At 41.2% G+C, this 24,976-nt stretch overlaps 1 protein-coding gene across 3 annotated transcripts in view; it reads left to right on the forward strand.

Moving 5' to 3' along the window:
• The window catches only part of greb1l (GREB1 like retinoic acid receptor coactivator), a 236,655-nt gene that overhangs the window by 150,803 nt on the left and 60,876 nt on the right, over positions 1-24,976 (forward strand). For all 3 annotated transcript variants that reach the window (XM_080194295.1, XM_080194294.1, XM_080194296.1), the window contains 7 exons: positions 73-204; positions 2,494-2,652; positions 8,201-8,317; positions 10,083-10,220; positions 13,622-13,807; positions 17,074-17,400; positions 22,573-22,701. In XM_080194295.1, the coding sequence (XP_080050421.1) occupies positions 73-204; positions 2,494-2,652; positions 8,201-8,317; positions 10,083-10,220; positions 13,622-13,807; positions 17,074-17,400; positions 22,573-22,701 (1,188 nt within the window). The remainder of the gene's footprint in view (positions 1-72; positions 205-2,493; positions 2,653-8,200; positions 8,318-10,082; positions 10,221-13,621; positions 13,808-17,073; positions 17,401-22,572; positions 22,702-24,976) is intronic.

The following is a 24,976-nucleotide window of genomic DNA, read 5'->3' on the forward strand; positions in this document are numbered from 1 at the left end:
TCAACTTTTCTGATCACTTGGCCATAGTACAGAGTAAAAGTTGATTAAAATATAGTAATCCATACTTTGCAGAATCAACATTTAGTCTTGGTTCAGCATCATCCACTGCCAATTACCCAGGATGCCAGGACCTGTCCAGGAATGGAAACATAGCAAAACCTCTTGCTCTATCCATGCAACACCTTGGGAAACCTCCAATCTCAGGTACATTTTTCAAATTTCTTTTCTGCCTTCTTCACTTTTTCAGCAACATACTCTGCACCGTGCTCTGTGTTTCCTTTGCTGGACATTGTGTGATTTTTAAATAAAAATAGTGTTTATATTAAAAAAACACTGCACAGTTGGGTCATCCTTTAGAACAACTTCTACCAAAAGGGACCATTAGCTCACCTATTATGGGTCGCCTACCAGCACTGCTGCTGAGTTGGCACACATGGGGTTTGTGAAAACTATTGAGAGCCACTCACTTGCAGGCTTTCACTTGTCTTCCTGGGACTGCATGTGACCTTCAGCCACAGGGCACTTACACAAGGTGTCAACCTAAATCCTGGGCTGCAGTTTAAATGCTGGTATGTTTGCAGCCCTCCCCTTGGTTGGTCAGGAGTCTTCCCACAAGAAAACCATTTTACACTTGGGTGGTGGGGAGGGGAATGATAATTATCTCAGGGGAAGACTTTGATCCCCATCAAGGAAGGAGTTCCCGCCTTTGGGAGCTGCCAGCCAATCCGATTGGCTAGCACCGTGTGATTCCAGCAGTCCCAGGTTCAAGCAGTGGTTGCTGCTGGGACTATGGGCAGTCCCCCCAAAAAAAGAGGAAGTTATACAGGATGGGCTTCAGGTAAGTCTGGCATCTTGGCCTGCAGACTCCAGCAAGGTGGCTTAGGGAGAGTGTGTGACTGGGTTTGAGAGACCAGTGGGGGAAGGTTAAAGGGAGAAGTATGACCTTGGGGAGGGCACATGAGTGCCCAAAGGAGTCCCAGTGCAACCAATAAAAGTTGCCAGACTACCTACTTGATGAGGGTGTCCCCTTACTGCGGGAAACAGCAATGGGAGAGGGATGAGGCACTTAAATGGCCACTGATAGGCTATGTAAGAGACTCAGTAGCCTCCCTTGTCTTTGTTTATTGATACTATGGTGGTCATTGTTCATCTGATATTTTCTTTTGTTCCTCTTAATTTTCCAATGTAATATTACAGTTGTTTTTTCCCTTGCTTCATTACTACTGCACTGAAATTAGGACTTTCATTATCCCCTAGCCTAGCTCATTCTTTTTCAGCCTAACTTGCTTAGCCTTTCTCATATAAACAGCAGTTTTTACAATTCCAAAGTTGTCATCTCCTAATGGCTACTTTATCATTTATTTCATCTTCTCTTGAACTGTTTTTAACAATTTTTAACTTTTTAACCTTAATCTACAGGGTAAATTTTACAAGACTCTATCTTAGGCACAGGATCATATACAAGGAGAGTGCCTGATTCATAGAACTCCCAACTTCTCTTGATTAATTGTGTTTACCATGCTCCCCATAAATTGGCCACAATGGCCTGGGCCTCTACACCTGGCTTACTCAGTAAAAAGGAAGTAACCTAAATGCACCAATCAGGAAACAGATAAAGGCCTTTGAAAAGGTGCAGAGAAGTTTTATCACAATGTTACCAAGTATGAGGAACTTCAGTTATGAGGAGAGGTTTGAAAGGTTAGGACAGTTGTCTTTGCACAGAGAAGGTTAACCAAAGTTAATAGAAGTTTCAGGATGCTGGGACATGTTCATAATGTAGATAGAATGAACTGATTCCCTCTGGCACTTGGGCAAATAAGCAGAGTTCATAGGTTTAAAATAATTGGAAGAAGATCTGGAGGGAGGATGAAGAGAATTATTTTTACTCGTAGTTGGCAGAATTCAGAATGCATCTGAAAAATTGCAAGCAGTTTCCATAAGTGTTTTTATTAGTGAGTTGGACAGACAGTTGAGGATGAGAAGCTTATAGAGTTATGGAAAAAGAGGAAGATGTGGGTGTCAGCATGACAGCTCTTTCAAAAAGCCAGCGCAAGTATGATGGGCTGAATGGCCTATTTTCATACTGTTAGCTTCTAAGATTCTAAATCTCCTAGGATTTATCGTTGTACTATTCAAGGTGACTTTGGATTTAACATACTCAATTTCAGCTTATTAAGAATTTGACTTTCATTTAATTCATTCCTTCCTCAGGTAGCACCCACCAAAGCTGATATGTGAGATCTAGTAGCATGCCTCAGCAGCAAAAGGCAGTATGCTAAATATTGGCATTGAAACAGAACAAAGTAACAATCCCCAGTTCCACACCACCATGAGGTCATTGTGCAAATGGTTTTAAAAAAACTGTTGGAATAGGTGCAGTAACACAAAAATTGATTTTGATTCATATTAATGAAGTAGTAATTTGATTCAACCTCCTTTATAATCTTTAATATCAACTTTTCTTTCACAAGTGCTTATCTGTGTCTTATGTAGCCCCCTGTTCAAATGGCCAGACACCTGGATCTGTGCGAGTTAATGGCAATACCAATAGTAACGGGAGTGCTGGAAAATCCAATCTTTTCAGTCCTTCTTTACCTCGGCTCCAATCTCTTTCAACATCATCAAGTCCTGGCTTGACCTCAGGAGATAACAGTAAGAACATTTTATAATTCTCGGGACCATTTATTATGAAAACAGACGGATTTGTACTTGTGGTATATCACACACAATATTAACTTACTTGGGCATAGTAAATAAGGTTCCATGTTGCATCATCAATATTTCTGATCTCATCCATATCAGTAATACTACAATCATCTTCAGGAAGCGATTCCCCCCCCCATCTGCAGAGGGCACCCCACCCAAGATGTACCCTCCTTTCTTTCCACTTATTTTTAACCTCAGATGATGAAAAAGCAGACTCCCTATGCTTACCTGCATTATGGTGTGGGGCGTGTCATATTTAGGTCAATTAGCTTGTTGGTCCATTAATTGTTTTATTGTCCATTAATGATTTTTTAAATAAATGGCAAGTGGGCTGCTGATTTTGACATTCGTCCACCTAATGTATCATGGGAAACTGTGCATGTTGACATGTCGGTAGCAGTCCCAATTTGCAAACTTCAAATCCAGCCTAAGTTCTATACATTGCCAGGCTGGAACATGTCTGCAAAGTATTCCTATAACACATCACTTTAGGCGCATAGAGTAAATATGTTTTAGCAATAACTTGTTAGGTTGGATGCTGTCTTCCACCAAATGGCAGGATGAAGTCAGCAGACTACCTGCTTATAAGAAAGCAAGCAAGAACTTTTGGTGAACATAGTCACAAATGCTAGTCCAATGAAACTATCGTGAACATGAATGGAAATGTAGGTAAAAGCAAAATACTGCAGATGATGGAAATCTGAAATAAAAACAGAAAATGCTGGAAAGGCATAGCAGGTCTGGCAGCATCTGTGGAGAAAGATGTAGAATTAATGTTTCGAATTCGTATGACTTCTTCAAAGCCTGACTGAATTGTGAACTGCTACTTATTAAAGAATTTGATGCACTGGTTACATCAATTTATCATGAACAAGTTTGCTATTTAGAAAATATTTGGGCTAGCATATATATTGGGCTAGCTTCCCTCAGTACTTTTCGCTTTGTATTCAGTATTTTGGGTTGACACTTGGATCTCGGTTTTAACCCCGTCAATGGATAGGAAATACTAGGCAAGGTGAAAATACATTGAAATTCTCAATGTTATCACCAGCCCTTTGCTTTCCTGGCTGCCCAGATAAGAATGGTGACTCAGGTCATTGCGAGTCTGGTGCTACAGAGAGGTGAGGGACTCATGTATAAGTCATCATCCCATGATGTAATGAAGACTTAATATAATTTTAATATACCCGCTTCGTGGGTTTCACAAAAACAAACAGCATCATTAGGGAATCCTAGCGAGACTGGAGCAGATCTGCTCAATAATGTAGACGAGCCTCAATGTTAATAAAGCTACACATTCACAGGTGCTCGTTCACTTCATTGTGGGCTGTGATTCTGTTAGATCTGGCTTACAATTTGGAGAATCTTTATAAATAAGTGAGAGAAGTTGAGTAAGGATGGTGCATTATATTGAAATGAAGAAAAGAGGAAGAAGAGCAGCCTATTGTGCCATAGAGAAGGCAACAACAGAGGAGGGATGCTCACAGAAGGTCTTATCGATCTCCTCACTGTTGTCCAGAATTCCCAATATTTCAAACCATGACCAATCTTAGAAGATGACTGAAGTAAAAAAAACATAAAATACTGAGAATACTCAGCAGGTCAGGCAATATCTGAGAAAAGAGAAACAGAGGCTGGAATTTTCTGGCCTCTCCCACTGACAGATTTTCCAGTCCCGCTGAAGTCAATGGACTTTTGAATGGCTCACGCATTTTCCAGTATGTGCCTGTTGCTGCATGGCTAGAAAAATCCAGCGAGAGTTAATGTTTCATCAAGATGGTAAAGGGATGCTGTCCTCTCCCATGGTTGATATTGCCCAGCAAAACAAATACAACAGGAACCATGTCACTATGAGGTGCACCATAGAATGGACCGTTGGGATGCTCAAGTCAGGATTCATTTGATGAGGAAGAGGATGTGAGAAAACTCTGGAGGTGAGATGGACGGCTTGAGATACATTTCACATAAACTCTTCTTTCTGCTCCGCTGCAGCAGGAATCCAGGAGTCTTGTTCTGGGATAAGAGCTGACAGTTCTGCAACCTTTACTCCATTGTTTTGGAATCTTTTTTAACCTTAAAATAATCAAACCAACTTACCCATCAAGAGCATAATAAGAACATAAGAAATAGGAGCAGGAGTAGGCCATCTGGCCCTTCGAGCCTGCCCCGCCATTCAATAAGATCATGGCTGATCTTATGACAAAGCCAACACACACAAAAATGATAAATGTGAAAAAGATTTCAGTTTGTTCAGGAAAATAAATAATTCCCAAATAAATAATGAAACACATATGTTGTCAATCCTATTTAAACAATGTATTCCTAGATCTACCACTTCCACAAGGTCAGGTCCTAATGCCCTGAGTGGAGCTGATGGCAGATTACTGTACATCTTTCTGTCATTGTTGAGAAGCCTGTGACCAATAAACACTGGGTGCCATGAGGATGCTGGTTCAGACTGTGGTTCCTGGATTCCTGTTGGGGCAGTCAGAGCAGAGTTCAAACACCATGTTGGGTATTGTGCTAAGATGTGACAATGGATAAGACTTGCTGTTATTCTGAGAGGAATCTCCACCTGCTGCACTGGTTCTTTCAAGCTCCTTCTCTTGGGGCAGCAGCACAGCAGTCTGAATGGTCTGCAAGAGAGCACACTGTTTGAAATGAATTATACCTTGGTCGGGGGCTTGTGCTTTTTGGTGAGGGTTTGAGAGAAAATATAAAAGGATGAAGATTTAATAATTGTAATTAGATTGTGTAAATGTGCACATGGAACATTTGGTTGAACTGTTAAAGTCATTTGAAGGTGCATTTGGTAGTGGGAGATGAGGTGGGGGGGTCAGGTCTAAGGTTAAATTAATCACCTTACTCTCGGATCCACCAACCTTGCGATCATCAATACTGAAATGTTATGTTCACTACTCATCTCAATTATCTTCTTTTTCACTGGAGTTATTTCCACATAAACTTGTGCTTCTTTGCCCAGTCCAGGCTCTGTCATTAATATTTTGTACACTGCTTCAACAAAAAGAGATAGGATAGTGTTACAGCTTGCTAGCAAGGATGTGAGCTTCTTCTGCACATGCTGCACACATAGGATTACACAAGATATATGGCACAGCAACAGTCCATTCTGCCCAACCAACCAGTTTACTTGCATTTATACTCAACATTCTCACTACTCTTGGGGTAATAAAGTTTCTTCTGAATTCTCTATTAGATTTTTTGATGTCTATCTTGACACCTCTAGTTCTTATACACAAGAGGAAACATTTTCTCTATATCCACTCTTATCAAAACCTTCTATAATTTTAAAGAGCTCTATCAGGTCTCCTCTCACCATTTTTTCAAGAGAAAAGAAACCTGGCCTGTCAATCCTTTCCTGATATGCATACCAAAGCATTTCTCCATCATTCTTGTAACTCTTCGTACCTTCTCCAGTTCTTTTATGACCTTTCTATGATATGGTAACCAAAACTAGACTCAGTACCCCAGGTGTGGTCGAACCCTGCCTCCTCCACCAATCTTAATATTTTAAAGCCCTTTCAATCTCCTAATTTACCAGTTCTGCTAAGATGTGGATTCAACCCAGTACAGGTGGAACCTGTGCCATCCGTACAGCTACTTTCTGTCTCACACAGGTGAAAGGAAGAATGGAGTAGACATCAGTGAATAGCAGAAAGAGGCTACAGTGTGAACTGAGAAGGTTTTTTGGGAGAAGGTGCAGTTTGAAGGATCTAAGATGAGAATGCCGTTGGTGCCAGCAGTGAAAGAAGGGAGGAGGATGTGAGCATTTGTTAGAAGTGAGGATGAGAAGTAGTATACTGTTTTACTGTGATTGATCAAAAAAGTGATACGGGGGAAAGAAGGAATGTGGATGATGTGTAAGGAATAAGAGGGAGTGAAAGTAAGTACATTGCAAGAGATGGGCAAAGAAGAACCTGTAATGAACTTACCCAAGATATTGAGGTCTGAAGTGTTTCTTGAAATAGATTGAGCTTGATGGCATCATTAGTCTGGGACTGACTTCCACAGCCACCTCAATCAAGGGATTCCTGGTTGTGGTGACAGGTTGTTCCTTCCACTTCTAAGGAACAGCGCAACTCTCAGATTTTCACTGCACTTCCAGTGATACATCAGAGAACCTGGACCACCTTCCCTCTCTTTGCAGCCATATTAACAACTTCCAGTAACCCTTCTCAGTTGCCAGAATGTTAGTCCTCACAGAATGCAATCTCCTTTGAAGAGGTGAATTGAGGCTTGATAAATAGTAACCAGATAATGACTGGAAATTGCAGCATGCAGCTGGGTAGCACATGCACAACTGTTTGTGGAAATGAGGACTTAGCCTCTTAAAATTGACCGGACCTCCATATCTTGCAAAGTTTTACTATCACTCGTTACTGTTCTTGAGTACACTGCTCCCATCTCCCAGTTAAAATTGGGGCCCAAGACTTCCCTATAAAAGACTGATAAATCTAAAATATTGTAGATTCTTAAACTATATAAGAAAGATATTCTATAGGGGGATTAAAATTAATTTTGCACTCTCCCTGATTATTTTCCCCAGTGCCCTGTAGCAAGGTCCCATAAACTGCAGAGAAAAGTGATCAAATAATTTTTCTTGTCATTTTGTCTAGGTAATAAATACTGGCTAGCATAAGGAGATCCCTGCATCACTTCCACATCCCTATGAGAGGGCCGTCCGATCAACAACATAGCACCTCCTCTGCCTCTGACAATGTTGGAGCATTCCTCAGTACTGCAGGGAGGAATGTGTACTTAAATATCTGGAGAAAGAGCTGATTCTAGAAGGCCACTCAGTTCAAGGGCAGTTAGGGTTTGGACAACAAATACTGGCCTTGCCTGTGACATCCACATTCCATGGAAGAATGAAGAACATAATTCCTAATTTGGGACTTGTGCAGTGCAAACCATGGGATAATAACAACTGCCTAACTCGATGCTGACCTTATCAGACATCTGCACTGTGTTAGACTGTGTTTTGAATTAGACAGATCTTTAATTGGTAATGGTAAAGGTTATGAGGAGGAGGCAGGAAAATGGGGATGAAGAGCATATCAGCTATGATTGAATGGCAGAGCAGACTCAATGGGCCAAATGGCCTAATTCTGCTCCTATATTTTTTGAACTTATGCACGCATGTTGAGGAGTAATTAGATGCTTATGAGGAACTTTGCTTTTACCCTCTGTAGACCAAGGGCAAACAAACCAAATGCAGTATACCAACCACTGATCTGTAACAGTACAAAGTGGGACATGGTTTATTTGGTATAATAATCTTTGTCATATGCCTCCATCTTCCATTCATTGCCCCTGAGCAAAAGTTCAAGTTGAACAGTCATATTAGCTATTTTGATTATTTTCATAAACACAATGTTCAACTTACAGTGCTTTCAAAATGACTAGGAATTGAAATTTAAAAATTTGTTCAGTGTGTTAAAGAAATAAAAGCCTGTCCTTCCATTACTTGCAGCCATCATGACAAGCTCCGGACCACCTAAAAAACGTCATCGTGGCTGGTCTCCTGGTTCCCCCATATCTGCGCCTGCAATAGTCCCAGTTCCGGCTGTGCAACCCGTGACAAGATCCGGTAAGAAAAGTCTGAAATCACCCTTCAGCCTGATCAGTGATACTATTTCATTGCTGTTTCTTGTATAACTAAGGAGCGAATTGATCTATCTCTTATTTCTTATTAACATGTTGCTCCTTCTGAAATCATCCAGAAACATGGCACCAGGTTCCACATGTGCACTGCAACAGCTAGTTCTACTTCACTACCAACTCTCTCAATCCCTACCCCCCACCACTGTCTTTGATTTGTCACAATACTGGATGAACAGAAATTTTTCCAATTAAATATAAAGAAGGGAAAAGCCATTGTCTTTGATTTTACCCACCAATTCTATCCTTCTCTTTGATCACAGTGTGAGATTGAGCCAGACTATTTTCAATCTCCGTGTTGTATTGGACGAGCTTCCAGTTACATATCTTCTCAGTTACGAGGAGCATGTCCTTAACGTAGCCCAACTTCAATCCTACCTCAGCTTATCTGCTGCTGAAACCCTTATCATAACTTTGTTATCTCTAAACTTGACTATTGCTCTCCTGACCAGCTCCCAAATTCCATTCTCACATAAACTTGAGCTAATCTAAAACTGTTGCTCATAACTTAACCCCCATCCATCACTCCTATGCTCACTGACCCACATTGGATTGTGGGCTAGCAATGAGAATTTTCAAAAATTCTCATCCCAGTTTTCAAATTCCTCCAGGACCTGACTCTCCTCCCTTTCTCCATAACCTTCTTCAGCTCGACAATCATCCGGGACCTCTGCATTCCTTTAATTCTAGCCTCTTGCACATCCTGATTGTAATTACTTCATCACTGACAGCTGCACCTTATGTTGCCAAGGCCCTAAACCTCCTTCTCTTCACCTCTGTGTATCTCCAGCTCACTTTCCTCTTTCAAGACATTCCTTAAAACCTACCTCTCCAACCAAGATTTTAGTCATCTAACCTAATATCTCCGGTGTAACTCAATGCCAGATTTTGTTTGATAATGCTTCTGTGAAGCAGCCTATGATGTTTTGTTACATTAAAGGTGCTACACAAATGCAAGTTGTTATTGTGTCTGTCCTTCCAAACTGCAGCTCATGCTGACTGCAAGTGTTGAGGACACACCTTCCCTGGCCTATACCAACACTGCTGCAAGGTACAGAAGAGTTACCCTGAAATTACACTGCCTCTGACCATTCAGTTTAACAGCCTTGCCTCACCAGGCTGACTGAGATTGTACGTTTAAAGGTGTGATGGATCAATTGCAATTCTAACACAGTGAAACATGGGCAACCAGGCAACATGCCTTGGTACCACAGTGGACTGTTATACTTATCATAAAGCCAGTCTTGTTTACCAGAGTGAGATTTCCTGAAGCAGATTTCCTCCTCTGTTGTTTGTGCCAGAGCGCTGCCATCCTTGTCCAACAACATACACCTCAGAGAGACAAATGTATGTCTTTCAGTTAATCCCCCAAAGAACACTACAGATTAAGTTTGAGCTTCTGTGTGGTGTAACTTTATAATTGTACAATTCATTACATTACTTTGTAGTGTTATATAAACTGCGACAAATTGAGACAAACATGGAGCTTTCTAGGAGAGTTTTAGTTATGGACAATAAGTGTGACCCAGAACCTATCTGTATAATTTAGTTATATTACATGTTTTTGTGAATTATAGGACTTTTCAATTGGGTAACATATTTCAGGAAACATTCTGCTCTATGCTGCCATTACTTCTTACATTAGCATTTTGAGCCAAGTTAAAATCCTGTTTCTTTGCTGTTTGTCTGTATAGATGCTTTGCTACCCATTCCTGTTCTCCAATCAGTGACAGCTGGAGTTTTGCAGCCACAAGCAATTCCTGCAGGGGAAACTGTTATCATCCCTGAAAATTTATTAAATAATTCTGGAGTGAGACCTGTTATCCTTATAGGTATGTAGTTTTCTTACTGTTCCTGAGCTAACATTTATAGCATTACTACTTCATATATTAGGATTTAAAATACTTTTAATAAGTTAAAATGAGATGGACTCTATTATATTATAAATGCAGGCAATTTACTGAGTAGCAGTAGGGAGCATTTCTGCCAAGCACAATCAGGAAATCAGGCCCCAATAATCCATTGTAGCACTTAGTAGTAAAACTGTCAAATGAACTCTGTTAATGTCATTTTCATTGGACAAAGAGCTTGTTGAATGAAAGTCACTGATGTAGTGTTTATGGAATAATGAAAACAGAAAGTCCAGCCACATTGCAGTAATTGACTGAAAGTTTATCTCTGCTATCTGCAAACATTTTCCCGTGTTTAATTTCAGGACTAGCATATCTCAGTGTGCCATCTTGTGCATTGTATATTAGTCTTGCCTGTGTGTTTTTTTAATTGATTTTTTTTGCCTTGCTCTCCTTACTTTCCTTTTCATTCACAGGTTTTAGGTCGGTCCGCCTTGTGTCCAACGAGGGGCATACACGCGATGGGTCGTACTTGGGCTGCTCTTGGTTGTTCGAGATTGGCCTAGTGCTTCATGTTGTTAGTGTGTGCCTAAACTGGACCAGATACTGGGCAAGACGACAGCTCAGTGACTATCACTGATTGCTGTGCAGACACATGGATTTGGGCCAGTGTCTGTGGGAGTTTGCGCATTCTCCCCGTGCTTGTGTGGGTTTTCTCTGGGTGCTCCGGTTTCCTCCCACACCCCAAAGATGTGCTGTTAGGCTGATTGGCAGTAATAAATTGTCCCTAAATCAGTTTCCCTCAATCTGGATGGCCATAAAACATTAGACAAGGGTTGTGGGTGGAGAGGGGGACTGGTGGTGTAGAGACGGTGGCGCGGGCTTGTTGGGCCGAAGGGCCTGTTTCCTCGGCTGTTTTGGTTCTTTGTTCTTTCTTTGTAAAGATAGTGGGAATTAGATGACTGCCCGAGAAAAGCAGGTGTTTTTAGTCTGCTTGTGTGGCATATATTGTTATAAGGAGGAATACACAATCAAAGTATAATGTTGTGAGACTTATTTCAAATATTTCTTTATCGATTCACTTTACGTCATACTGACTTCTAGATAAACTAATTTGTGGCCTCAAATTTGACCTTATTTCATCATTGTGAAAGTTTTGGAGAATTGGGATTGTCCCAGTGAGAAATGATATCCAGTTCATATAGCACAGCGTCTCATTGTTACATTTCCCATACTCTTTCAGTCTATTGTATATCCAAATTTTGGGTAGTTGTTGCTAATTGTAAGTGACTTAAATTTTGCTTATGGTTAACCAGACAAAATATCTAGTGCAAGTCTGAAACTTATCACACTTGCCACTTAAGCATGCAACTGCAGTTACTAATCATGATCAGTGGTACCAACCTTGCTTTAGTTTATGTTTGCTTGTCTCTCTCAAGAACCTCTAGACCAATTGTAATGCCTCATCACTGTGCTAGCTGAGATTAGCTATAGCTCCCTTAGAGTAGGGGCTCTCGGTTCTCTCTGGTCAGTATCAAACAGATGATTTATCTTTTGTATATGTAACTATTTTTCTTTAGATTTAATGACAGAAATGTAAAATAAATTTGTTCTCTTCTGAAGGTAAACTTGCACATATGATTAAAAAAAATTCTGCTGGAAAACACTTTGTTGTGAAAAGGTTTAATCTGAAAATTCTTGGCCAGGATATTATGGCCCCACTCGGTGGGATATTAAGATATTGAAACTGAGATTTAAGTGGCCCGCCGTATCTGCCTTAGACGAGACACGCCGCAGTAGGGCAGTAAAATCCTGGCCATGTATTTTAGAGGTATAGCTTTTAGATTTAGGAATTGAATTTTAAACGTAGATGAATGGAAATATCTGATTGAGAAATTGGTGAACAATCCTAAAGTAAGTATGGTTTCAATAGGCTTGATACAGAATTTTGGGTACAATGTTTGGTCACAGGCCTGACCTGGAATTGCATGAAGTTTCATGAGAAGACACTGGGGGCACATCCTGACATCATCACGCATACGTGCAATATTTCGGTTGATGGGTGTGCCCGAGAATCAAAGGCGTGCCCTCTTAAGAATGACGAAGCCAAATTAAATAAATTAAACAACAATTGACTAGAATTTTATGTTGCCTGTCTGCCTTTATGGTTGGTGGGTGGGCCGATTATTAAGACAACTTTTATGTTTTAGCTGCAACTGCAATCCAGAGATGAAAGATCAGCACTCAAATAAGTCTGGGGACTGAGATGTGTGTATGATTGTGCTGCGTAGACACGTGGCACAAATTTTCCATCGATATTTATCTTTCACTGTTCAAAAGCTCCCTGAGATGGGAGGAGTAACCTGTTCATCTTAACACATCTGGGAAAATGCTTTGCTGTTGGAATATAAATCAGGAAGGTTTCAATTATTGATTTAGATTCCTCAGATCAATGAAGCTCAAAACAACTTGTAAACCCTGGATTTTGTAGTGAAACCAGTATGTTTAGGAAAAGGGCTGTTAGAGATATAACTTATTTTTGTGGGCCCTAGAATCAAAGAATCATTTTGAAGGTAAAAGAGAACTAATTTGCATTTCTGTTGGCAATATTCCTGGGATACCATGTTCCAATGGAGATAAGCTTTATAGGGATGTATTATTTTATGTTTTGTGTTTATCACATGTTTCTTACAGACACAAGCAGAGCGAGAAAGCTGGCAGGAGTCAACTTGGAAGGCTGTGGTAAATCTACTAGCAGCTAGAACAAGGAGCCTAGAGGCCATTAGGAAACAGGGATGTTTACTGTCCTAGAATTTCTCAGCAGAAATTGCAAATGCGGCCCATATTTAGAAGGAAAAGTTCAAATTCGTGGAGAAGAACAATAGTCAGATCTATCTGGCAAAGCTAGTGCAAGAGGTTGACAGTGGAATCCTGAAAGAGAGAGCTCTAGAAGTCTAATTGTCAGACTAGGAAACAGAGGAAAATCAAAGTGAATTCCTGAGAGCTGTTGCACGCTTTGGTTTATTCCCAGGAGTAGTAAGATCACCCTCAAGATCCTGAAAAGAGTGGGGAAACTCTTGGGTAGAATTGAAAACAGAATGGGAAGTGATCTCTTGAGATTTTCAGATATAAAATCTAAGGGTTTACAAAATATATAGTACTTGCTTTGTTTAATTCTGGTACAGGAAAATATTTTGTTTAAAATGTGAAGCTTTGTTATGTCGTTCTTTGTGTTAATAACTGGGAGGTTGAATTTATTTTAAAAAGTGAATGGTCTCCTTCCAGACCATAATAACAGATTTCTCTGATGTGCCCTCACCTAGATGAAATAGATTTGATCTTGGGAATTAAGGAAAAATTGAAATATTTCTTGTGTTTTGCAGGTTATGGCACTTTACCATATTTTTATGGCAATGTTGGTGATATTGTAGTAAGTCCACTACTTGTGAATTGTTACAAGTTTCCACAGCTGACTTCAGTTGAGCTAGAACAGCTGGGAATCTCCAACAGCCAGATACTAACGGTGGAAAACATGATCCTCTTGACGATACAATATCTGATCCACCTTGGTAAGATTTCAGCAGTTTACATTTAAATAAATATTAAGGTATACTCTTTTGCTTCCTGGTGAGGTTTGAAAGGACTAACTGCTAGAAAAATGGTTCTCAAATGGTTCTCTGATTGAAGGACCTTTTTCAAACAGATTAGTATTCAAGGATCCATAATCTAAATTATAATGGATGTGAGATTCTTATCCACTGGATTGCTGATTTCCTCACCGCCCACACTCAGTGTATCAGATACTATGACTGTCTTTCTAAAAGTGTTCAATTAACACTTACATAACGCTTAATTAAAAATGCCTCAGAGTAGCCGGCTAGGGCCAATTCTTTTCCTAATCCTCATTAATGATGCCTTCTCATCCTTTGGTCTCAAATACTGGAAATACATGAACAAAATGACAGTCATGTGAGTTTAAGACATGGGGTGCAGTCAGTGAAGTTCAAGAAACTCTTAGGAAAACAGTACGCAAGTAAATGCTACTAAATGTAATGCCATGTGAATAGACTTTGGTGGAGATGTGTACAAACTCCTTGATAGTTAGTCAATCATACCCTGACAGAAACGAAAGCTTGAAAATCCTGGATATACCATTCAAGCCAAGTTGGAGTGGAATAGGCAAATTCTATTTGCCTATCCTTTATACTATTACTTCAAATTTGGTTTGCACAGCCTATCTGAATTTTAAACTCTCCATGACTTTTATTTCAGCAAATCTTCATAAGAACATAAGAAATAGGAGCAGGAGTAGGCCAACTAGCCCTTTGAGTCTGCCCCGTCATTCAATAAGATCATGGCTGATCTGTTGTGGCTCAGTTCCACATTCCTGCCCTCTCCCCATAACCCTTAATCCCCTCTCTCATCAAAAACCCATCAACCCACGTCTTAAAAATATTCAGTGAGGTAGCCTCCACCACTTCAACGGGCAGAGAATTCCAGAGATTCACCACCCTTTGAGTGAAGAAGTTCCTCCTCAACTCCGTTCTAAACCGCCCCCCCCCCCCTTTATCTTGAGGCTGTGCCCCCTAGTCCTACTACCCTTTCTGAGCGGGAAGAGTCTCTCCACCTCTATCCTATCCATCCCATCCATCATCTTATACATCTCAATGAGATCTCCCCTCATTCTTCTAAACTCTAACGAGTACAAGCCTAATTTATTCAGCCTCTAATTTCAGTCTAGACTCCAAACACATCTTTGTAATAATGGCCAAACTTTTATGGGCTACTGACTGAAAAAGTCAGGGGCAATCCCACTTGCACCGTGCGTGGAAACTCCAACTGACCTTTGTGTTGATCAGACAATGAACTGTCTGCGGCCATGACTTCTGTTCCTCTAAGGTAGGATGCTCCACGCCCTGAGAGCAGCCAATCAGACAGACGGTTGGCAGCTCTTCAGTCCCATCAGTGCAATCAGAACGATGGCCCCACTGCTGGGAGTACAGCAGGCCCCAGGACAGCAGGCATGGAGGAGGAACCAGAGGGCAGGTAAGTGGCACTGGGAGCTGCTTAGGCCAATCAGGCAGGCCTCAACAAGGCCAAGGGAGTCAATTGAATGGGCAGGGGGATCTTCCAACAGGAGTGGCCCTTGCAGCTGGGGGTTCACTTATGGGCCACAGTGTGATTGATCAGGAGACACCTCCCACCCACTCACCCTGTCAGAGTCGCAATTGGTCTAAGAGCGGTTGATCTATCCACCAATTTCGCACCACTGGTAAAATTCCAATGGCAGTGGGTAGGTGCCGAGCATAGCACCTGCTGACAACCTGCCTGATTTTACAACCTCGCAGCCTGCTCCCTGCATTCCTATAACATCTTAACAGTTTTTTCTGTTACAGTGAGCCCTGACTTAAAGTTTTAGCTGCATTGCTGAATATTGTGACTCTCATTGAAATGACTTGAAATGATTAACATTTTCCACTAAAACCAATATAAATCTGTAGTTAGGTTCAGCAGGAGCTGTAATGTAATATCCTGTACGTTGAAATACTTGACATGATTGTATTCTATATTGGTAAATGAAATAATTTTAAAATAAAACAGATGTTAACATATAAAACAAATATGGTAACTTTCTGCTTACAGTACCACCGCTTGCTGATGATCCTGTTTGCTCCCAATCCTGCTTCCCGAACTTCCCAGTTACCACACATTGCGCTCCCTGATCCTCCTGGTCACTGCAGACCCACACCAGTCATTTAGCTCGAAGCTGTTCTTCCTGCCATGTGCCGCTTATCTCTCAAGCTCTTGCTGGCAGTGAGGCTTCAGGAGAGGGAAAAGGCGTGCAGGAGGATCGGGGAGCTTGTGGTTTGGTGAGAGGACAGATAGACAAGAGAGTGAATCAGGGAGCAATAGAGGTCTCAAGTTGTGGGGTTGGCAGTGGTAGAAGGGAATTGGAGAGACTGCTCCAAAGTGGTGCTGATCGGGTCATGCAGAGTTACGTGAGACTGGCACAAAATTACTTTAAAATGAAACTCCCAAAACTAATGAGGGTGGCGCTGTGGTTAGCACTGCTGCCTTCCATCGCCAGGGACCTGGGTTTGGTTCCCGGCTTGGGTAACTGTCTGTGTGGAGTTTGCACATTCTTCCCGTGTCTACGTAGGTTTTCTGTGGGTGTTTTGGTTTCCTCCCACAGTCCAAAGATGTACAGGTTAGGTGGATTGGCCATGCTAAATTGCCACTTAGTGTCAGGGGACTAGCAGGGTAAATATGTGGGGCTACAGAGATAGGAACTGGTTGGGATTGTGGTCGGTGGAGTGGGCCGAATGTCTCCTTCTATAATGTAGGGATTCTATGAACTGAGAATACAGGCACTATTAACTGAACAGCATTAAAGCAAAATAATGTGAAATGGAGCAATGTTAAATAGGCACTTAGCAATCCTTCACAAGCTGCCATTGTGGCTGTTTGAGTGACAATGTCAATTAGTATAAAACTCAGAGCAGTTTCATGTTACTGATCAAAGTCCTGACCCAGGGCTGCACAAAATCTGTTTATATGGAACTCTTATAGCTATCAGAGAGACCTTCAATGCATTGGTCCAGAGTGGATTAAAAGAACTAGCTCACTGTGCAAGGGATTGCGAGCACAAAGCTCCATCCTGTCGGTCCATTACATAGGATGGTACATTTATGAAAGACAGTCAGATTACCATCTTGAGGTCTTTATCAGATTTCATAAAGCAACTTATGTCAGCAGTCAAGTCATTGTTTCACAATATAGTTATCTGGCTACATTTGACAGCTTGGTACTTCAATAATATATTTGCTTATTCTAGGTCCAGATCAGATGCCTCTCAAGGAAGAATTTGAACAAATTATGCTTAAAGCAATACAAGACTCGAGTTTTAAAGACAGATCCCTACAAATAGGAGGCCCTTCTTCCGCTGTGTCTCCAGGACAATTACCCTGGCTTGCTCGACTTGCTGCCAGTGTTTCACGAGATTTGGTGCAAGTTGTATTTACTCAAAACTCCCTGGCAGAAGGCATTTCAGAGACTTTAAGGTCTTTCAGTAATGCACATCATCATCAGAAAACACCTAATTACGTAGTAGTAATTTGTACATCAAAGATCAGAGGGATTGAATTCTGTGTGGTGGTTTTAGGTAAGTAGACTTTCAGATTTATTTTAAATTTGCTAGTTATAACAAAACTTAAATTCGTGCCAAGAATGGTAGCAGCAGCCAATAATTTTCTTATTAAAGTACTTACCCTGAGATTACAGTGTTGTGATTGACAAGCTAATTTTTCAAATTTTTTTGTATATATTAAAGATAATTTATTTGCAATCTGGCCGGCTATTTAAACTAAATTATCAATTGTCTAATTTACATGGTTACTTGTTATCGAAGATGAGTGCTGTTTCATGTATACGGACAGCAGTTTTCTTCAGTGTCTGTCCCTGTGAGAGGCTTTACTGAAATGAATAGAGGTGGCTTCCCTCAGAGAGTCGTTTAACTATGACAAGCTAGCTGGTATACATAGTAAGGTTGCATTTTCAAAATGCAAACATCTTTCTTTCCATATTGAACAAAAGTTACAAACATCCTCCTTTTCCTGGTGAAGAAAAACCATATTTACATACATGTTCCTGTGTGACTGTGAGTTACCCAAGTTATCCACTATACACCAATGTTTCCATGCATTGTTTTATTAACGGTCACTGCACATGCATTGCATACATAAACCAGGTCTCTGAAAGGAATATCATACTGATATTGGCTGTTCATCCTTGTCTGATGCTCCTTTTCTGGAGAGTGTTATTTCCATGTCACTTAGAACATAGAACACTCAGCACAAACAGGCCCTTCGGCCCACAAGTTGCGCCAATCATATCCATACCTACCAGGCCATAGAACTATCTATAACTCCCAATCCCATTAAATCCCATGTACCCACCCAGAAGTCTTTTAAAAGAGCCCAGTGACTTTGCCTCTACCACCACCGACGGCAGGTGATTCCACTCACTCACCACCCTCTGAGTGAAAAACTTACCCCTGACATCTCCAAAGTTCCACACATCTGACGAAGGAACAGCATTTCCGAAAGCTTGTGGGTTTACTATCAAATAAACTGGTTGGACTTTAACCCGGTGTTGTGAGACTTCTTACTTCATTTGAGGTTACCATGTGAGCTGACTCTTGGTGAGAGCATTGAAGCTTTGTACCCTGACTAGTTCTCCAATGCTCACCTCTGGTAATGATTTGGCAGTCTTGTTAAACTGAAATTTGGTTTTCTGTAGTTTTATCTTGCTCTTTTCCATCAAGCTGGTTACTACTTCTAGTTTCAGTTGTTTTTTTTATGATTGGAAGTGTAGTATATGTGCAACATGACATCAGTCTCTGGACTGAACGACTTTCGATGTCTTCAGTCGGTGTGTTTCTCCACTCAGTGATTACTTTGTATATGTCTGTGTCAGATAGGTAAATCTTTGGTAGTTTTCACTGCTGCCCCAGCCTTGACATTTGACTGGGGATAGCGCGGAGACGATATGTAGTGCTGACTTTCCCAATCCTTTGTGAATCAGCTGAATTCTTCACTTGTGATCTAAGACCATTGTCACTCATCTTAATGTCTGCAATGCTATACAGATTGAAGTTAGGCATTCTACTCTTGCCCTTATTGTTGTTGAAGTCAGCTGTCTCTAACTCTCAGTAGTCAGAATAGTATTCTACACTGACAAAGTGAATAACTACTCCCAGCTTCATCCATGGTCTGTCTGGGATGTCATGTTGCTTCAGTGACTGTCTAGCTTGTTTAGCTTGGTACTTGTTACACATACCACACTGGCTAATGCGATCTGTAATTTCACTCTTTATGTTTGGCCACTAAAAATCATCTCTTGCCTTTCTAAGAGTCAATTCAATTCCTTAATGGCTTGTATGGATACAATCAATCTCTTCTCTCATCTCCTTAGGGATGGTGACAGTATTTCCTTTCTAAAAGGTGCCATTTTGGGATGTTAATTCATGTCAGTGTGCCCAATATGCTGTTGTGACCACACATACCTCTTTGATGCTCTCTGTTCATCCTATTGTCATTACCTCTTGTACTGCTTGTAGAGTTGCATCTTGTTGGGTATTTTGCTTGATTTGAGCAAAGTGTTTACCAGATTCAGTGACTGGGATTTTACCCCCGTTAGCAAAGCCCGATGTCGGGTGGGAAAACGATCTAATTCGCTGACCCCGCCAGCAACTTAGACAGGCGAGGATTAGAGTGCCTTTATAAAAGACCACTCAGTGCATAGAGAGTACATCAGTTCATCCTGGAAACTGCCCTGGCACACTCTAGCACAGTCTGGACATTCAATTGGAGAATGCTGTGAATGGAGAATCACAACTGATCCTAACCCCACTGTCCTTCCAGTACACTGTAATACTCCCAGTGTAGTTCTTCTTCTGCGTGCTCCTGGTGTAGTGCTCTGCAGTGGGGTTCTCAGTGCAGTGGTCCCACTGTGTTATTCCCAGTGAAGTTTTCCAATTGGAGATGTGATCCTCTCAATGAAGTGTCCCTCTGAGATGCTTCTGGTGCCATGCCCACTGTGGTGCCCATGTCCGGGGATCCCATGCAGTGCTCCTTTTGTGGGGTTTCTAATTCAGTGCTTACACTTTGGGGTTCAGTGAGTGTTCCTACTATAAGACTCTTGATGTAGTTTTTCCTCTATAGAGCCCTCAGTACACGTGCCTGCTGTGGTTTACAGGCGGCATGGTGCTACAGTGGTTAGCACTGCTGCCTTACAGTGCCAGGGACCTGGGTTCGATTCCCGGCTCAGATCACTGACTGTGTGGAGTTTGCACGTTCTCTCCATGTCTGCATGGGTTTCCTCCGAGTGCTCCGGTTTCTTCCCACACTCCAGAAATGTGCGGGTTAGGTGGATTGGCCGTGCTAAATTGTCCCTTAATGTCAGAGGAACTAGTTAGGATAAATGCATGGGGTTATGGCGATAAGACCTGGGTGGGATTGTAATCAGTGCAGATTTGATGGGCAGAATGGCCTCCTTCTGCACTGTAGGATTCTGTGATTCTCTATGTATTATTCCTGGTGCAAAGTTCTCTCTTTGTTCTGATGCAGTGTCCTTGCTGCGGTCCTCCCTCTACAACTCGTCATCAATTTCATTGCAATGATTGAAAGAGAACTTTAGCTTAATATTGAAATACTTTAATGGTGCTCATTGGCAGATTAATACTTAAGAACTGTTTTTATGAAATACTGGGGTGAATGCCTTTGATTTTCCTATACATCCACCTTTTGGGCCATGTTTCTGGCTGAGAGAGTAATTTTATAAAGTCAGTCCTTATGCCTTCACCCTCCAATGTGCAGCAGTCTGCTTTCAAAGTAACTCAGAGCCAGACTGATTAATCATTTAATCCCAGGCATGTGGAAATGTTGAACATATGACTTGTTGTCAGTTTTAAAAGTTGTTGTTGATGCCTCTAATCTGCTGATATTGCACATTTTTGGAGATAATTTTGTGACCCTGGTCCTAGAATGAAGGGTAATAACTGCAGGTCAGAGAGCTTGTGACTTTCCAAAGCATGTGTGCTATGATTGGGGTTCTGGCTTCTGTTATACCAGCTGGTTTGTCAGCAGCACACTCATTAAACACTGAGAATGTTGCCATTTGGTTCTTCTAAAAATGAAATAATTCAGACATACAAAGAGCAAATTTGAACTTCCCCACTCAGAACTTCTTTGGGGGTTATAGAGGTTTGCAATGTGGAAACAAGCCCTTTGGCAAAACTTGTCCATGCCATCCCTTTTTTAAATCCCCAAGCTAGTTCCATTTGCCCACATTTGGCCCATATCCCTCTATACCCATCTTAGCCTTTAACTGTCTAAGCACTTTTTAAAAGACAAAATTGTACCCGCCTCTATTAATATGTCTGGCAGCTTGTTCCAGACATTCATCGCCCTCTGCACAAAAAAATTGTGCCCTGGACCCTTTTGTATCTCTCCCCTCTCACCTTAAGCCTATGCCCTCTAGTTTTAGACTCCCCTACCTTTGGGAAAAGATATTGACTATCCAGCTGATCTATGTCCCTCATTACTTTATAGACCTCTATATAAGATTATCCCAAACCATCCTACGCTCCAGAGAAAGAAGTCCCAGTCTATCCAGCCTCTCCTTATAACTCAAACCATCAAGTCCCACTAGCATCCTAGTAAATCTTTTCTGCACTCTTTCTGATTTAATAATATCCTTTTGATAATAGGGTGACCAGAACTGTACACAGTATTCCAAGTGTGGCCTTGGCAATGTCTTGTACAACTTCAACAAGATATCCCAACTCCTGTGCTAAATGTTCTGACCAAAGAAACCAAGCATGCCAAATGCCTTCTTCACCACTCTGTCCAACTGTGCCTCGACTTTCAAAACGTTATGAACCTATATCCCCAGTTTTCTTTGTTCTGTAACTCTCCCCATTAACTGAGTAAGTCTGCCCTCATTTTATGTGCCAAAATGCATTACCTCATATTTATCTAAGTTAAATTCCATCTGCCATTTGTCAGTCCATTGGCCCAATTGATCAAGATTCTGTAGCAATCCTAGATAACCTTCTTCACTATCCACTATGCCACCAATCTTAGTGTCATCTGCAAACTTACTAGCCATGCCTCCTATATTCTCATCCAAATCATTAATATAAATGATAAATAACAATGGATCCAGCACTGATCCCCGAGGCACACTGCTGGTCACAGGCCTCAAGTTTGAAAAACAACCCTCTACAACCACCCTCTGTCTTCTATCATCAAGCCAATTTTGTATTTGGGGGTTCTGTGGATTCTAGTAGGAATTCTGCCAAGTGATCGATGAAACCTACTAGAAGGCAGCAGGGACACACTTGCGCTAGGTATATGCTGTTTCTGTGATTCTCTAGCCTGCCTTGTAAGGAAAGAACTCCTGCACACCCCTTACAAGGCAAATTGCACAGGGCTACTCCTAATAAATGCACAATCTCATGGTGAATCTCTGCAGATCTCAATTTATCTGTTTCAAACTGTTGTGCTTAATAACTCCTCCGAGGCCCTATTCCATGGCTCTGATATCATCATCACACTATTACAGTTTGTTGGCAGAAGTTCAAAAGATGTATCGCACAACTTTTTCAATTTCTGTCACATTAAATCTTCCAATTGTAAGTTTCAACCAGTACTAAACTTGAATGATATTTTAAAAGCTTTCACTGCATATTTTACAGAGTGATACTGATTTGAATAGTCAACAGTTGTGTGCTGTGTCATGGCAATGAACAAATGTGTGTTGTTTTCTTCAGGCCACTATCAATCCAGAATGCTAGCAGAGAGTATGCTCACTACGAGTGAGTTCCTGAAGGAAATCAGTTATGAACTGATTACAGGCAAAGTCAGTATTTTGGCATCTCACTTCAAAACCTCCCCCTTTGGTAAGTGTTTCAGTCTGATATGTGTTATTTACGTTGCTTGATGCTTTCAGGATCTGCAAAGGTTTCAGTAACTCTGCCAAGCTAAGGAAGTTTTGTTTACCGAGTTATTAGCCATGCCTCCAGTTATTTGTTTGGTTTTGAGTTTGGGTGATTACCAGTGTGAATGAAGTCAGACCAATTTTGACAGGGTACAAGCACTTGGCTCTCAATTGCAGATGTAAGGTATCTAATGCTCCCTTTGCCAATAAATTATGGGCTTTCATATTTTCCTTTCCGGCCCGGCCAAATTTTGTGTTTTTCAGGTGTTCTTGGGTGCAGAATGTTAGTCCCCAAAATTGAGTCTCAATGCAGCTGTTTTAAGCCCACACATCAGGCATAAAGAGGTCCAAGTTCTAAGCTATTGAATTCTGTGGTGGTATGAAAACCTATGACCTCTGGATTGCTAGTCCAATACTATGCTGATTACACTAACGTACCCACAAATGGGCTGTCAGCATTGTTAAGTGTCTAGGCTTGTGCCAAGAATGTGGCTATAAAAACTGTCCACAGCCAGCACCTAGATTGGAGCTTTATGGTTGTTTCTAATATTTTAGTTTTACTGTTGAAAACATCAGTTTTCTTGATATATTTGATGCCTGAAGTGAGTGGGAGAGAAAACTGAGGTTGGTATAAAACAGTTGCTGTCAACCCATCAGGCACTATTGCTCTTGAGTAATTTTGCAGCCATATTCCCTAAGCTGTAGTCTGCCTTGCAGCAGCTGCCAGCAAAGAATTATTCAACAATGTAAACATCGCAGTTGAGGAGAAATATGAGTGCTCCTTCCAATTCCTCATCCCTCCTGCAGATCATTACTGGCTCTTGATCGGCCCACCTGCCTCCTTTCTCCTTGCCTACTCCACTGCAACTTCACAAACATGATAGGCAGCCTGAAATGCATTTCACTAGTCACGCAAGCTGTCTGCAGAGACACAATAGGTGCTGTAAATTCATTCAGATTTAGAGTTCCTCAGGATTGTGTCCTAGGCCCAACTATCTTCAGCTGCTTCATCAATGACCTTGTTGCCATCATAAGACAGAAGTGGGGATGTTTGTTGATAATTGCAGTGTTCAGCACCAGTTGCAACTCCTCAGATACTGAGGCAGTCCGTGCTCATACGTAGCAAGACCTGGAAAACATTCAGGCTTGGGCCACCTGCATGCACATTCCACCAACTTGTGTCCTTTTGAAATTTAACACTATCCTCCTTACAGTTCATAGTACTTCTGAGTTTCACATCATCTCTAAATTTTGAATTTGCACCCTATACAATAAGGTCTAGGTCATTGATATATATTGGGAAGAGCAAGGGTTCTAATATCAACCTCCAAGGAAATTTAGTTTTAAACCTTCCTTGAGTTTAAAAATTGGCAAGTCATGTTGCAGCTTTATAGAATCTTAGTTTGGCTGCACTTGGAATATAGTATTCAATTCTGATCGCCACACTACCAGAATGATGTGAAAGTTTTGGAGAGGATACAGAAAAGATTTCCCAGGTTGTTGCCTGGTATGGAAGGCAGTAGCAATGAGGAAAGGTTGGAGAAACTTTGTTTGTTCTCATGGAAATGACAGAGGTTTAGAGGTTACCTGATAGAAGTCTACAAGATTATGAGGGGCATGGACAGAGTGGATAGTCAGAAGCTTTTTCCCAGGATGGAAGAGTCAATTACTAGGAAGCATAGGTTTAAGGTGCAAGGGGCAAAGCTTAAAGAAGATATATGAGGCACGTTTTTTACATAGAGGTTGGTGGGCGCATGGAACTCGCTGCCGGGGAAGTAGTGGAAACAGATATGACAGTGACTTTTAAGGGGCATCTTGATAAATACGTGAATAGGATGGGAGTAGAGGAATATGGTCCCCAGAAGGGTAAGGGGTTTTATTTCAGTTGGGCAGCATGGTCGGTGCAGGCTTGAAGAGCTGAAGGGTCTGTTCCTGTGCTGTAATTTTCTTTGTTCTTTGAGTCTGAAAAACAACCTTTTGCCATTACTCTGTTTCCTGTCACTCAACTACTTTAATATCCATGTTGCTGCTGTCACTTTTTATTCATGAACTCTCACCTTTCACACAGTCTGTTTTGGTCTTCTGAAAGTCATATGCACCAACCTCATTAATGGTATTACCCTCATTAACCCTCTCTGTTACCTCATCAAAAAACATGATTTGCCCTTAACTCCATGGTGGCTTTCCTTAATTAATCCACATTTGCCCACATGACTATTGATTTAGTCCTAAATCAT

The sequence above is a fragment of the Carcharhinus amblyrhynchos genome, chromosome 8 (assembly GCF_965287045.1).
Source record: "Carcharhinus amblyrhynchos chromosome 8, sCarAmb.v2.hapA, whole genome shotgun sequence".
NCBI lineage: Eukaryota > Metazoa > Chordata > Chondrichthyes > Carcharhiniformes > Carcharhinidae > Carcharhinus > Carcharhinus amblyrhynchos.